This window comes from Aquarana catesbeiana, linkage group LG13 (assembly GCF_042186555.1).
Source record: "Aquarana catesbeiana isolate 2022-GZ linkage group LG13, ASM4218655v1, whole genome shotgun sequence".
Taxonomy (NCBI): Eukaryota; Metazoa; Chordata; class Amphibia; order Anura; family Ranidae; genus Aquarana; species Aquarana catesbeiana.
Genome location: NC_133336.1, coordinates 194837395 through 194853849, shown reverse-complemented (window position 1 = coordinate 194853849; position 16455 = coordinate 194837395). Strand labels below are relative to the sequence as shown.

The following is a 16455-nucleotide window of genomic DNA, read 5'->3' as shown; positions in this document are numbered from 1 at the left end:
TGTAGACAACCTGGCTGGTTTCGCAGTAAAATGAAATGCTGAGTCCAGGGTGATTGTACTGAGTCTGATTGGTGCAGATCAGACTGGGCTTCTCAGGTCACCCTGTGCCCCTAATAGGCATAGGGTTAATTACACATAAGAGGGGCCCTGGGGAGCTGAACCAGGAGTTTCCTAAGCCCTCTAAGATAAGTTGGGTTCCACAAGCCCCCCGTCCAAGGTTGACTCTCGTCACATTGCTAACAAGGATCTTGCTGATAGGAGGAGATAGCAGAGTGACTTAGAGATGAGCTCATCAGGGGTCTTTCAGTTGACGTAATTGACCAAATATGGACCTTACCAAATTTGGTCAGTGACGTCATGGGGGTTTGACAAAGTTCATCCCTACTGCTTGATACCATTTCTCTAATTTTGTCTGGAATGAGCAAAGAATATATTCATTAGTACATTTCCAAATTTGAGATAATGAACTGACCCACAACAACGTCCAGTCTTGCAGTGTCGCTTCTTTCTGAACTGGCCAGGCATCTGTAGTCCCCGCTATCCACAGTGTTTGCAGATCTAATGGTATAGATTTTTCCTGTATGTATCCATGTACCATCTTTGTACCAGACGTATATCAGATTTCTTCCTCCAGTGGACCCCACATCACACGTCATTGTTATAGACTCTCCTATGAAGATCTTCCTCCAGTTTGGGGTGAAGGTGACCACAGGACTCACTGCCGATCCTGAAGAGGAATAAAGTGAAATTCTAACTTATGCCATGGTAATGTCACACAATAAAATGTAATATGTTAGAAGAAAGAAAGTATGTAACAGGAATCTATTTTTTTAAGGTCAACTGAACTTCCAGTAATATGTCTGATAAATACATTCCAGATGTATCACAACAAAAGGTGTGCAAAGTTTTACAGTTCATTGAAATGGCTGTCCCCTACCAGCATGCTGCAGAGAAGGACTCTTGCTCGTTGGGTGGAAGAAGTGGTCTCTCTGGAGAAATCTGACTTGCCACCTTTCTGAGTCAGAGCCAGAGCTCTCCATTCAGCAGGGAGCCAGAGACTTTATTATTGCAGAGCCAAAAGGGTGAGGGCCAGTTCACACCCATGCAGTCCAGTGCATTTTTTTCTGCATCAAAAATGCATGGAAAGTAGGTTATATGGTTTCCAGTGGCATAGTTCACACCAGTGCTTGCAGTTCCAGTGGGTTCTAGTTCCAGAAAAAAGTAGAACATGCTGCATTTTTCCTGCACTGGACTGTACTGGAATGCACCTAAATGCGCCAAAAATGCACTGAAACACACATGCCTTTTTTTAAGGTTAAGAAAAAAGAGGGGGGAAAATGCACCGGACTACATCAAAAACACTCAAAAAATGCATCTAAAACGCACTGGAATGCATCAAAAATGTGTCAAAAAAGGGCATGCAGAAAAACATCTGAAACGTATCTGGACTGCGTTTCTATGGTGTGAGCTGGCCCTGGTTCAGCAAATACTGGGAAAGGATAGACATTTCTACTTTCTTAATAAACAAAATTAATTGTTAGATTTTTTTTTAATTTTAAACTGAAAGTTTAGCTTTAACCATCTTACTACTGCCCTATTGTAAGAAAGAAAATAGTGGGCTGTTTATAAACAATATTCTGTTAAATCTCTATATTCATAATGTTCCTGTTTATTTGTACTAAGTGTTTGATAATAGTCTCATACTTGCCTGTGTTACATTTGGTTGATTTTTTAACTGCAAAACTTAATGTAAAAAAAAAATTACTTGATTATTGTGTTGATTATTGTGTTCTAATTTGGTGTCTGTATTTTGCATTACTATTCAGAAATGTCAGAACCCAAGGAATCAGAGGTGTCAGAGGTGTTGGGAGACTTGCAAGGTCAGGACAATCATTGAGGTCAAGTATCTTTAACCACTTTAGCCCCGGAAGGATTTGCCCCCTTCATGACCAGGACATTGTTTGCGATACGGCACTGCATAACTGACAATTGCACGGTCGATTTACTAGTAATGGCGGTGATCTGCAATTTTAAGCGAGACTGCAACATTGCGGCGGACAGATTGGACACTTTTGACAGTTTTTTGAGACCATTGCCTTTTTTACAGTGCTATAAAAATGCACTGATTACTGTGTAATGTCACTAGCAGGGAAGGGTTTAACACTAGGGGGTGATCAAGGGGTTAAATGTGTTCCCTCATTATTGTGTTTCTAAGACCCCATTCACACAGGGGCAACACGACTTGCCGGTCGCCTCAGCGAGGCGACCTGCAATAGAATGGCCGGGCGACTTGCAAAACGACTTCTGCATAGAAGTCTATGCAAGTCGCCCCAAGTCGCCCCCGAAGTCGTACAGGAACCTTTTTCTAAGTCGGAGCGACTTGCGTCGCTCCCCTTAGAACGGCTCCATAGTACAGAACGGGAGGCGACTTGTCAGGCGACTAGGTCGCCTGACAAGTCGTCCCTGTGTGAATGGGGTCTTACTGTGGGGTATGGGACTGACTGGAGGAGGAGACATATCGCTGTTCGCAATTACAACAAACAGCAGATCTGTCTATTCTCTCCTGTCAGAATGAGGATTTGTGGGTTCACATACACAAATCCCCGTTCTGGCTCTCGATCGCGGGTGGCGATCATGCCTGCCGGCCACGCACATCGGTTTCCGCAGCAGTATGCGCATGCCTGCTATGGCTCCTAAAGAAGCCGCCGTACATATACGGCGATTCACGGGAGGGAGCCACATTGCCGCCGTATATATATATAGGAGCTGGTCGGCAAGTGGTTAAGCAGCCCTTACGGGGGTAGCACTACACAAGGGCTCTACTAATATTTTCATTAGGCAGTTGGCTGCTATACATTAGACAATATATGGTAAACGTTCTGCGTTACCCCCAACTGTGATAAACCAATGTGAAATTTAAATTAGTGAAAATCTATTTTAAAAGTGCATAAAAAACACACAAAATCGCAAATATATGAAACATAAATAATCCTGAGTGCTGCAACTAAAAAACCTTGAACTAGCCTCCTCTCCCAGTCGATGCCTGTTTAGGAGAAATGTATGTTTGGTGGAGCCAGAGGACCTGACGTCACCACACTCTCAGCTGATCGGCTTCGGCGACGGCTATGTTTTTTAATTGCTACGGTGTTTTACCCTGCCAATGCTTTGATGTCAGTTGTCCATTCATGGATTAAAGCATTTTAAACTACTGCACAATGAAGCGCCTCTTTTTCTTTTAAAATATACTATTTCCTGCTACAAGTGGTCTTGCTGGAGCAGCTAATGGAGGAGAGCGTTCCTGATTGCCGCTTCTGAAAATTTTAACTACCAGGCGTGGAGGGAAGTCTATCTCTACAAAGACCAGCTGTTCCTGACCCCGAGAGGAGTTTGTTCAGGCTCGTATGATCTCTGTGGTGGGGATCCATCAAATCTGGTAAGCAGCCCCCTTTTCCTATTTCTGCACTGTCTTAGAAGATCCATAGAAGATTTACTGAAGATTTAAAGAGGAATCACACCTCCGGTTTATGATACCATCATTTTCCATATGAACTATAATTTTTTCATTTCTTTATATTCACATTATTATTTGAGTAGCGCACTGAACTTTTTTCTTTATGCTATACATTAGAACCATGATGTACAAATCACACAATCGGGAGTATGCAGAATTTGCAGTGTAAATAACATGAACTGGAATATGTAGCTAATGGAATTCCCACTACACTTCTGTTATATCTATAATTTACTATAGTGATTGATTGATTGAATGAATGAATGAATGAATAATGGATCTAAAAATAAAGACTCACCCATGTGTCCCAAGATTGTGGCTACAAAATAAGACAAAAAACTGTTACATGTCTGGAATACAAAATGCAGTCTAAGCAAATCACTGTATTGTTTTTTTGGCAGATGCCACTGTAATTATCATATTCATGTGCGTATTAATGCCTGGTAACAGCAGAGTTAACTACATGCAGTAGTGCACTGGCCATGGGCAAGGTCACTTTCTTTTGTGAGGGTATATAGGGGAGTGTTCCCCAGGGAAGTAGTTGGTTCTATGAAAAAGTAGGGCGGGCCATACGTCCTTCACATCCTACAATTTGATGGTTAGTACAGGAAAGAGTCCACCCATGATGGGACCCGGAGGCTGGAAGTGTATAGAAGGTGTCTGAGCCAAAGGTATGTGCACCATTGTACAGCCTATGTAATCATAATCCCAAAACCATTGGCTCAGTCTAGGGAAATTGTGTACAAAATGACATCAATAAACTGCTCGCACACACTACTTAAAAATAAAAAAAGTAGACTTCAATATCAACGGAAATAAAGTTGCCAGCACAGTAAAGTGTTTCAAAGTGTTTACCCCCTGATGAAGCCTTTGTTGGACATGTAGTACACTCTAGTGTGCTAGATGTAGCTTTTCTGGTGCCTCCCTCTGTTTTCTGGAAGATTGGAGAATGTTCTAGATGTAGTGGGTGGAAGCTAGGAGGGGCTGTTTGGAATATTTATGAGGGCCTCAGCCAATCCCCAGCAAAGAGGGCTGGCAGGGGGCAGATTCACCTCATAAATAGGCATGTGTCATGCCAGCAGGGGCAGTCAGGTGGAAGATAGGGATGATGAGCTGAGGAGGCTTTTGGTGGCCCTTGAGGGTGCCCCCTAGTCTGGGGGGGGGCCTCGGGCCTGGGTGCTGGAAGGATCCTGCCACAACACACGGAAGAATTCCTTCCTGGAGGCACAGGAGCATATCAGCACGTCTGGGAGATCTCCTGAGAGTCAGCTGGATGGACTGGTGAGTGTCAGTCTGGAGGACTGTAGGAGAAATTAGCCTGGAGGGCTAGTGAAAGGGGCAGCTGCAGCCAGGTGGGTTGGCAGTGCCCAAAGAGGTGGTGCTGGGATCAGTAGCCACAGGAGTAATGTAAGCTGCCTGTAATGGGTTTTTGCCTTTAATCTGACTGAATGATTGTCAAATATTTACAGTGTTCGAGCTGGATTCTCCAAGCAAGTGAGTGCTGGAGGAAGAGAGGAGCTGTATATAGAGACTGTATACAGGAAGAGTTGTCCCTGAAGTTTTTCCTGAAGTCAAGTGGACATTCCATAATTTCCCATCCCTATCCAAGTTATTATCCCTCAATAAACAAAAGAAAGCAGTCACGGACTGTTCTCTGACTCAGGAGTGCCTGTTGTTCATTTATATAAATCACACAAAGATAAATCCTTCTCCTCCTATCAACCTTTCTAGGTATTAAAAATTTTGTCTCAGTTTTGGAAACTGGGGAAGGGGGGAGGTATCTAAGAGGTCTCCTAAGAAGACACCCAGAATCATTTGTATCTGTGCAACACCCATTATTAATCATTTTTACTGCCACTGCCATAAAATATACATTTGCAATTTTTTAAATGTCACACAACATTTGCGCAGTTCTTTGTTAAACCCATATTTTTAGTAAAAATACATTCAAATTAATTTTGTTGCACACAAACACACACTATAATATCAGATTTTTGTTAAAATATAAAAGAAAAGGTTGTTTCGAGTAAATAGATACCCAACATGTCATACTGTACCTCAAAACTGAGTGCCCCCATGGAACAACAAAAATGTATTCACATTTGTGTACATATGGCTTTGTGCAAGGAGCAGGAGCTTTGATGTTTTTTTATTTTTAACTAATTGCTATCACAAGGCCCCCATTGTTTTAACAATCCCCCTTGTGTTAGCCTGCTGCAGATGACATTGAGTAGACATACGTTGTCTATTCGACCCTGCACTCCTTTGAAGCTTCGAGCCACAGAGACCAGGGAAAAAAAATGGACAAACCTGATGGAGGATCTGGTATTGGCGCCTCAACAAAAACAAGAGGTGTACTTGAAAAGTTGGACTTTATGTACCATGTTTGTTTACTCTGAGGAAGGTAAGACTTTCTTAGATGTGGGTCCTACTGGTTGATAGAGACCATCTGTTCCACCCCCCAAGACAGGTGCATTACCCCCTCCATTTTTTTTCTTCTCCCTACCCTACCTTTATTTAGACAAGAAGGGGGAGAAGAGGCGCCTCTGGGTGCAGATTTAAAACAATTTTATTGAACAGTAAAAATTCCACAATGCACTCACATTTTTTGACTGAAGAGAAGGCATGTAATGTGTCCCAATAGGGGTAGTCCTAGGTCTAGTCAGACCCTTATTGGCTCCTGTCTGTGTGCGTCCTGAGATGTATCCTCTTCCACCGCTAGATGGTGCTCGACCGGCTGCAGTGGGGTTCATCTTCAACACAAGGCTTGAGGCGAGCAGGAGTCCAGGCAGAGGGTGATGACGTCACCGGAATGCGACGCGTTTCACAAACGGGCGAGCTGTGGATGGCATAAACAGCCGCGCTCCTTCTTCAAACTGTTTAGACAGGGACTAGTTGAATACTAATATAGGGGATGGGGAGTGGCTATCGTAAGAAGCATCATGCCTGGGTGGTGCTATGGGGCAGAATAGCACAGGCGGAGCCAATGAAAGTTGATGAAAATAAATTAAGAATAAAAATAAATGATAAAATTTAAAATTAAAATAAAAATAGGGGGTGGTGGAGAATGGGGGTGTAGTATAGGAGTTCAGAAAATAGGTAAGTGGGCATGGGCGCTCTGAAACGAAGGGGGGGGGGGAGATGACAAGAAGTGAATGAAAAGGCATGGCACAAAAAGACTGTATGCAGTGCATGTGTACAGTAAAATCAATAAAAATAAATAAAATAAACCAGCAAAGTAGAAAATGGAAAATGATGATAAATGAATGTAATATTTGATAAATAGTGAATGGTAATGGAAATGGATTTAAAAATAAAAATTGGAAAAATATTAATGATAGAAAAATAATAATGATAGAAAAAATGAGAATAAAAATAAATATAAATATGAAAATAAAAGTAAAAATAAGAATAAAAAAAAGAAATAAATAAAAATAAAAAGGAAATGAAGTTGAAAAAATAAAATAAAATAAATATAAGAGTAAAATGAAAATAAAGATACAAATGATAATGATAAATGTGAATGAGTATAAAAGTAAATATAAATATGAGAATGGGGTAAAAAGCAAGGTGTGAAAATGGTGCGTGAATGCACATATCAATCTGCAGGGTGGGGACTGGTGGAATTGCAATTATTGTAGTTATCAATATAAGGGAATATACTGGTATGTGTAGTGGCCATAATGTTAGTAAAAATGGATGAGAAAATAGGGAATGTAACCAGGGCATGGATGTAATGTTGGTGTATGTGTTCAATATGCATGTATTCGGAAATACGTGTATAGAGGAGATGGGGTGGGGGAGGGGAATGGGAAGTACCCAACATCCCCATGGTAGTATGGTGGGATGTGGATGAGAAGGCAGACCTAACAGGGTACTGTAAGACGTGGGAAGGTGAAGATGTTTAGACATGTGAGTGATAATGTGAGCATATATGCTAAATGGGAGAGTATGATGTGATATGTATCAATATATATACACATGTATATGCATATGTATACATACATACATACACACGTATGGGGAAAGGCAGAGGGATGAGTGTGTGTGGTCAAAGTATGGTGGGTATTTCTATGCATTCGTTGATTCCTCCAGGTGAGAGGACGTTGAGGCTGTAGATCCAGTAAGTTTCTCTGGCGCACAGTTTTTTTAAACGTTCGGCTGTCGGGAGAGATCTAGGAATCTGCTTTATTACCCAGACCTTAAGACTCACAGTGGATCCATGGTGAGTCAAGGCAAAATGCCTGGGGATGCTGTGTGGGTTGGTACCAACTTTGATGAGCCTTCTGTGTTCTCCAAACCGTTGTCTTGGTCTAGATGAGGCCCCATGGGCAAGTAAGGCCATACACTACGTAGTCTGAGGAACAGTTGTAGAACTCTTTTAGTGTGTAAGTGTTTCCTTTGGTGCAGAAGGTATTTTGGCCGTGTTCTACAAATTGGCAAGTCTTACAGAGTGCTTTCCTGCACTGATACATCCCTGTTATCGGTATCAGGATGGGTACTGAAGGTGGGCAGTAGTGGGTTTCATTCTGCTGAGGCAATTTTTATTATTGAGATTGGGGGCTCTTCTGTAGATGACTCTCGGATGTGATGAAAGAATGGTTTTCAGGTGTGGGTCTTGTTGTAGAATTTTCCAGTTACCAGACAATATTTTTTCCATCTTCCATCGTCTTTGATGGGTGGGTTGACTTTTGGAGGTTTTCCATGAAGATATATGCTTCATCTACTAGGCTCTCTGGATATTGCTTTTCTAGAAATTTGTTTTTTAGGGGGCTCCTAGTTCAACATAATCAGTGTCTCTGGTGCAGTTTTGTCTAAGGTGGCAAAATTGGCCTTTGGGGATGTTTGTGATCCATTTTGGGTGGTGGCAGCTTTTAAAGAGTAGATTTGAATTACCAGCCGTTGGTTTTGTGTAGTTTTTGGCGTAGATTTTGTGTCCTTCATGTCCTAGTTCGAGATCCAGGAAGGCTAGAGAAGTTGGGTTGCTTTCATGAGTTCAAGACCATCCGTACATGTTGTTATTACAATGCTGGACGAATGAGGTGATGAGTTCAGGGGTGCCATCCCAAATGATGATTAGGTCATCGAAGTATCTTCCGAAAATACGATGTTGGCAGAAAAGGGGTTGTTATTGTAGATATATTGTTTTTCCCAGAAGCCCATCGCCAAATTGGCATAGGAGGGAGCAAAGTTTGTGCCCATGGCAGTGCCCTGTTGCTGTAGGTAAAAGTCTCCATGAAAAGTAAAATAATTGTGCGTTAAGCAGAATTTGGTTGCTTCTACGATGTAACATGATTGACCGGGGTTGATAAGGGGGTCCATGGCCAGGAATTGCTCTAAAGCCATAATGCCAAATGTGTGAGGAATGGAGGTGTACAGGGAGCTCACGTCTAATGATAACCAGATGTAGGTTGGTTCCCAGGTGTAGGGAGACAAGAGTTCCATTAGATGTGTGTCATTGCGGATATATGACTGGAGGAAAAGAACTATGGGCTGTAGGAATTGATCTACGTATAAACTGAACCCAGAGGTGACGCTGTCCATGGAGGCCACTATTGGTCTGCCGGTTGGGTGTAGGGGGTCTTTGTGGACCTTGGGTGATGAGATCAAGTTCAGCAACTTGAAGAATAAATCATTATTCAATCCTCCATTGGTAACAGAGGGACATATTGAGGTATTTCGAAGAATGGTCTTAAAGGACTTGCAGGATCTTAGGATCAAAAAAAACAATGACCCTGTGGATATCTCTAATTTCATCTTTCGTTAATTCCACTCCACTAAAGGGATAGTAAACATTAGTGGAGTGGAACTAACAAAAGATGAAATTAGAGTATTGGACAAAGGTCTAAAATTTGCACCAAAAAAGAACTTGAATAAATTCAATGTGTATGTAGATATCAACAAATTTGTCCATAGTCTCCATATTAAAAAATATATGTTGAGTAAACCAGGAGAGAACATAACAAGGAATAATACTGTGGAAAGTGAGATCAAGTTCAGTAACTTGAAGAATAAATCATTATTTAATCCTCCATTGGGAACAGAGGGACATATTGAGGCATTTCGAAGAATGGTCTTAAAGGACTTGCAGGATCTTAGGATCAAAAAAACTAATGACCCTGTGGATATCACAGGACAAGACAAGACAAGCCGACAAAGGGGGAGTGATAGTGATTTAATCAAAAAAGGACTATCAGGAAGAACTAAACAGACAGTTGAGTGATGTCAGTACCTATCAGAAACTGCCTGGTAATCCAATAGTATGATATAAAGATGATCTGGCTTATTTAATAGAAAGAGGGAAGTCAAAAGGTTTATTAAACACGAAAGAAGCAAAATATTTGCAGCCACGTGGATGTCGTATTCCAGTAATATATACTGTCCCTAAGATTCATAAAAATAAAGAAAAGCCACCTGGAAGCCGATAGTAAATGGAATAAATTCGGTTGGAGCAAGAATAGGGGAATATATAGACTGGTTTCTACAACCGTTAGTAAGGAAAACTAAGTCTTACCTAAGAGACACAAAACATCTGATACAGCTACTTGATACTATCACATTTGGTGATAGGCCTGTGTACCTTGCAACGGCAGATGTAGCATTGCTTTACACTATAATTAATCATGAAGAGGCAATACAAGCAATCAAATGGGCCTTGAAGGAATTTAGTGGTTTGAAAGCGGTGGAGAGGAAGTTTTTGCTAGATTGTCTGAGATACAGCCTGGACCATAATTACTTTTGGCACGAAAGTGATTTCTATAAACAGATCTGTGGAATAGCAATGGGCGCGAAATACGCACCCAGTGTAGCTAATCTCTACATGGCTGAGTGGGAGGAGGAAGCCTTATATAAAAACAAGCCACAGCAACTCCTCTTATTTAAGAGATTTATTGATGACATTATTGTAATCTGGGCTGGTGACAGAGAAAGTTTGATGGATTTTGGCTTCAATCTGAACTCAAACAACAAAAATATCACTCTGAGATGGGAGATTAATGATGAGAAGATACAGTTTCTAGATCTGGAAATTTGATTACGCAAACATTTTTTAAACAGGTTGATAGGAATAGCTACCTTCCATTAGACAGTTGTCACCATGTCCCCTGTTTAAATAATATACCTAAAGGCCAACTTATTAGGTTGAAAAGGAATTGCACGATATAGGAAGTGTTTATAAAATAAGCGCAATTTATTGGTGAAAGATTTGTCCAAAAGGGATATCATTCTAGCTTTATTAAAGAAAAAATTAAAGATGTAGTGGCCTTGGACAGAAAGAAACTGATTGAGGATTAGGGATGAGCCGAACACCCCCCGGTTCGGTTCGCACCAGAACCTGCGAACGGACCGAAAATTCGCACGAACGTTAGAACCCCATTGACATCTATGGGACTCGAACATTCAAAATCAAAAGTGCTCATTTTAAAGGCTAATTTGCATGGTATTGTCCTAAAAAGGGTTTGGGGACCCCGGTCCTGCCCCAGGGGACATGTATCAGTGCACAAAAAACTTTTAAAAACGGCCGTTTTCTCGGGAGCAGTGATTTTAATGATGCTTAAAGTAAAAAAAAAAAAAGTGAAATATTCCTTTAAATATCGTACCTGGGGGGTGTCCATAGTATGCCTGTAAAGTGGCGCGTGTTTCAACAAAATGTCATTTTTAAAGGAAAAAAAGTCATTTAAAACTGCTTACGGCTTTAATGTAATGTCAGGTCCTGGCAATATGGATGAAAATCAGTGAGACAAACGGCATGGGTACCCCCCCAGTCCATTACCAGGCCCCTTGGGTCTTGTATGGATATTAAGAGGAACCCCGCACCCAAATTAAAAAAGGAAACAGCAGTATACAGGCTCTGTACCCCAGGCCCTATATACTCTGAACAGCAGTATACAGGCGGTGCAAACAAGACAGGGACTGTAGGTTTGTTGTTAAGTAGAATCTGTTTGTAATTTTGAACTGGTACATTTTTAACGTGTTTAGCTCCAGCTAAAAAATCTATTTTAAGCTTTTTGGAAAACATAGGGAAGAGTTATCACCCCTATGACATTTGTTTTGCTGTCTGTGCAACTCTTCAGAAGATTTCACCTCACTTTTTTTCCCAATGAGAAATGTTTTTTGAAAATTTGGGTTTTTTTGTGAAACAAGGATTGGTGATAAAGCATCAGTGGAAATGAGAAATGTTTTTCCCATATTAACTCTTACAGGAGAGAATTTCCCTTCCTAGGGGTAGATTTCATCTCACTTCCTGTTGTCTCCTTCCGTTTGCAAGTAGGAGTCGTTTGTAACTTGGATGTTTGAAAGTAGGGGCCTGCCCTATATACTCAGCAGAAATTTGGGCCTTAGGTGTTGTTGTGCCCACAACACTGTAAGCCCTCACAGGTCCCTGCTGTGAAATATTAGATCAAGAATTGTAATTACATGCCCCTGTTGAACAGGGGCAGAAAAATTGGGCCTTTGGTGGTGGTGGTGGTGCTGGTGCCACAACACTATAAGTCCTCACTCGCTCTTGGTGGGCACAGAAATGGGCCCTGCTGTAAAATATAAATAAGAGTAAAATCAGCGCGATAATGGTATATGCAATTCAGCAGCTGAACACCAGGGTCAAAAGTCAAATCCCTAAAATAATAATCTAAAACAGATGGTGCAGCGCTAGTAAAAGACACACAAACATGTGCATATAATCAATATGAAACGGGATATCAAATCTCATAAAGTTCATAAGAGCACAGAACAGTCCATAGAAAATCCTGGTGTGTAGTCAAACAGCATGCTGTAAAGGGTGACAAATCGATGAGCCCACCACCAATGTTCAGAATGGCCTCTCACCTGGTGACATGGACCCTTTAATTACAGAGGGTCAAGAAAAGCATTCCTCTAAGGTAAGAAGTGGTTCAGCATACATAGACATCCGTCAGGACACTGGGTCAGGATACTCGGAATATAGTGCCTCCTCTACTGCCACTTCCAGTAACGTCACCTCTGTACTTCTTACCTCAGAAACTTTTTGTCTAAAGCTGACATCACATCCTGTCTTCCATAGAGACTTCCTGTAACTTGGATGTTTGAAAGTAGGGGCCTACCCTATATACTCAGCAGAAATTTGGGCCTTAGATGTTGTTGCAGCCACAACACTGTAAGCCCTCACAGGGCCCTGCTGTGAAATATTAGATCAAGAATTGTAATTACCGTACATGCCCCTGCTGAACAGGAGCTGAAAAATTGGGCCTTAGGCACTGGTGCTGGTGCCACAACACTGCAACCCCTCACAGATACTCTAGTTGGAACGCAGGAACGAGCCCTGCTGCAAAGTATTGCATCAAAAATTGTAATTACACGCCCCTGTTAAACAGGGGCTGAAAAATTGGGCCTTAGGCACTGGTGCTGGTGCCACAACACTGCAACCCCTCACAGATACTCTAGTTGGAACGCAGAAACGAGACCTGCTGCAAAGTATTGCATCAAAAATTGTAATTACAGGCCCCTGTTAAACAGGGGCTGAAAAATTAGGCCCTAGGCACTGGTGCTGGTGCCACAACACTGCAACCCCTCACAGATACTCTAGTTGGAATGCAGGAACGAGCCCTGCTGCAAAGTATTGCATCAAAAATTGTACTTACACGCCCCTGTTGAACAGGGGCCTTAGGCACTGGTGTTGGTGCCTTAACACTGCAACCCCTCACAGATACTCTAGTTGGAACGCAGGAACGAGCCCTGCTGCAAAGTATTGCATCAAAAATTGTAATTACACGCCCCTGTTAAACAGGGGCTGAAAAATTGGGCCTTAGGCACTGGTGGCGGAGCCCAGAACCAAAAATGTTCTTACAAGCTATTAGCGTTAACATTGAGGAGGAAGAGGATAATTACTCAGGATAGTCACTCAGCATCAGCATAGGCAGTCTTTGAAGGGATCTGAGATTTCAAAAAAAAATATTCGGTTACATCAGCATCAGGTGCTTGGTAGCTGGTGGTGATCCAAGACTGATTCATTTTTATGAAGGTCAGTCGATCGACCGAGTCGGTGGACAGACGCACCCTGTGATCGGTTACAAAGCCTCCAGTAGCACTGAATGTGCATTCCGAAAGAATGCTGGATGCAGGACAGGCCAGTAGCTTAATGCATACTGTGCAAGCTCTGGCCAGTGATCCATCCTCAAGACCCAGTAACCCAGAGGATTTTCGGTGGGAAAGGTGTCCAAGTCAGATCTTGCCCCTAGGTATTCCTGCACCATGTAAAACAGACGCTGGCGATGGTTGTTGGAACCGATCATACCTTGGGGCTGTGGACTAAAAAATTTCCTGAATGCATCGGTTAGACGGCCACCTTCTCCACCGCTCCTTCTTTGACTGGCCGAAGCCTCAGCAACACGTTGTCCAGAAACAGGAGTTTGTAATCTCCCAGTCTCTGGGAACGCGTTGCACAGACCTTTCTGCAAGGCCTCCCGAAGATGTTTCATCCTCTGCTCCCTCTGCGACGGCAAGATAAGCTCCGCAACCTTACCCTTGTAACGTGGATCAAGGAGGGTTGCCAGCCAGTATTGGTCCTTCTCCTTGATACCACGAATACAAGGATCCTTATGCAGGCTTTGCAGGATCAGGGAGGCCATGCAGCGCAGGTTTGCTGAGGCATTCAGTCCGGAGTCCTCTGGGTCACATGGACGACATGGTCCACAGCCACCTCCTCCCAGCCACGTACAAGTCCATGTGTTTCTTGGGATTGATCCCTTAAAGACTGCTGCTGATGCTGAGTGCCAGGCTCCACCTCTATACTGACACAATCCTCCTCCTCATCCTTGTCCTCTTCCTGTGTGATCGGCGGGCACGCAGGAACACTGTCTGGATAAAGGGGGCCTTGAGAGCTAAGGAAGTCCTCCTCTTCCTGCCTCTGTTCTGCCTCAAGTGCCCTGTCCATTATTCCACGCAGCGTGTGCTCCAACAGGTGGGCAAGGGGGACAGTGTCACTGATGCATGCACTGTCACTGCTCACCATCCTCGTGGCCTCCTCAAATGGTGACAGGACAGTGCATGCATCCCTGATCATGGCCCACTGGCGTGGGGAAAAAAAACAAGCTCCCCTGACCCTGTCCTGGTGCCATAGTCGCACAGGTACTCATTGATGGCCCTCTGCTGTGTGTGCAGCCACTGCAGCATGGCAACGTTGAGTTCCACCTGGTGGGCATGTCACAGATTAGGTGGTTTTAGGGCAGTTAAACTCCTTTTGGAGGTCTGCCAGCCGAGCACTGGCATTATATGACCGGCGGAAATGCACACAGACTTTCCTGGCCTGCCTCAGGACATCCTGTAAGCCCGGGTACCTGCCCAAGAACCGCTGCGCCACCAAGTTAAGGACGTGAGCCAAACAGGGCACATGGGTCATTTGTCCCTGTCGTAGGGGGCAGGAGGTTGGTGCCATTGTTGCAAACCACCATCCCTGCCTTAAGTTGGTGTGGCGTCAACCACCTCTGAACCTGCCCCTGGAGAGCTGACAGAACCTCTGCCCCAGTGTGGCTCCTGTCCCCCAAGCACACTAGCTCAATCACAGCATGGAATCTTTTGGCCTGCATACTTGCATAGCCCCTTGAACAGCTACGGAGCACCGCTGGTTCTGAGGACAAAGCACAGGAAGAGGCCACGGAGGAAGAAAAAGAGGAGGGGGTGGAGGAGAGGGGTGTGTCACAATCATTACTAGTGGCATTTTGGAGGCGTGGTGGCGGAACAACCTCCAACATTACTGCACCTTGTCCTGCATCCTTCCCAGCTGCCAACAGAGTCACCCAATGCACGGCGAAACTTAGGTAATGTCCCTGTCTATGCCTGCTGGGCCATGAGTCAGCGGTAATATGCACCTTACCGCTGACTGCCCTGTCCAGCGAGGCATGGACATTGCCTTCCACATGCCGGTAGAGAGCCAAAATCGCCTTCCGTGAGAAAAAGTGGCATTTGGGTACCTGCCACTGAGGAACTGCACATTCCACAATCTCACGGAAGGGGGCAGAGTCTACCAACTGAAAAGGCAGCAGTTGAAGTGCTAGCAATTTTGCCAAGCTAGCATTCAACCGCTGGGCATGTGGATGGCTGGGAGCGAAATTCTTTTAGTGGTGCAGCAGCTGGGGCAGAGAAATTTGCCTGGTACAATCTGACGTTGGTGTACCGAAAGCAGATTGCCCACAAGTACTTGGCTGTGACACACCTAATTCTACACCTTCATTCCTCTCAGTGCAGGTCTCAGAGAGGACTGAAGGTATAGTAGGGTTGGAGATCTCAGCTGATGAGGAGCAAGGAGAGGTCCCCTTTGTTCTTTGGTGTGGGTCTTTTAGATACGCTTGCCAATGAACTGCATGGCAGGTCAACATATGTCTGGTCAAGCATGTGGTGCCCAAGCGGGAGATGTTTTGGCCACGTGAGATACGCTTGAGACATATGTTGCAAATAGCAGCGGTGCGATCTGATGCACTCGTCTCAAAAAAGGCCCACACCAAAGAACTTTTGGAATAATGTGCAGATACAGCAGCACCCTGCACATGCGGAGCTTTGGGGTGTGATGCAGTCAGTGTGCTGCCCTTAGGCTGGCCCTTGGAGGGCATCCTGCCTCGTTGGTGATGTGCCGCCTCCTCCTCCTCCTCTCTCCTATCAGGCACCCACGTTGAGTCAGTGACCTCATCATCCCCTCCCTCCTCATCACTGGAGCAAACCTGGCAATATGCTGCAGCAGGGGGAGCATGACTGCCAGATTTCTGTCCTTCTTGGGCACCCCCTCTGTCCGTGTTCACGTTACTGCCTTCATCTAGCTCAGTATCATCATCAGAGCCTTCTAAACGCTGGGCATCCTCCTGGAGAATGTACCCAACACTGTGGTCAAACAGTTCAAGGGACTCCTCAGGACATGGTGGGGCTAGGGAAGGAGTCACTGATGCCATTGAGCCGAGGGAAGAGGCCGCGTTTGCAGCTGC

At 43.9% G+C, this 16455-nt stretch overlaps 1 protein-coding gene across 1 annotated transcript in view; it reads right to left on the bottom strand.

Annotated features, from left to right (window-relative positions):
* The window catches only part of LOC141117256 (Fc receptor-like protein 2), a 177277-nt gene that overhangs the window by 135703 nt on the left and 25119 nt on the right, over window positions 1-16455 (bottom strand). Inside the window, exon 2 of the mRNA XM_073610017.1 lies at window positions 473-727. Coding sequence (XP_073466118.1) covers window positions 473-656 — 184 coding nt within the window. The 5' untranslated portion in view covers window positions 657-727. The remainder of the gene's footprint in view (window positions 1-472; window positions 728-16455) is intronic.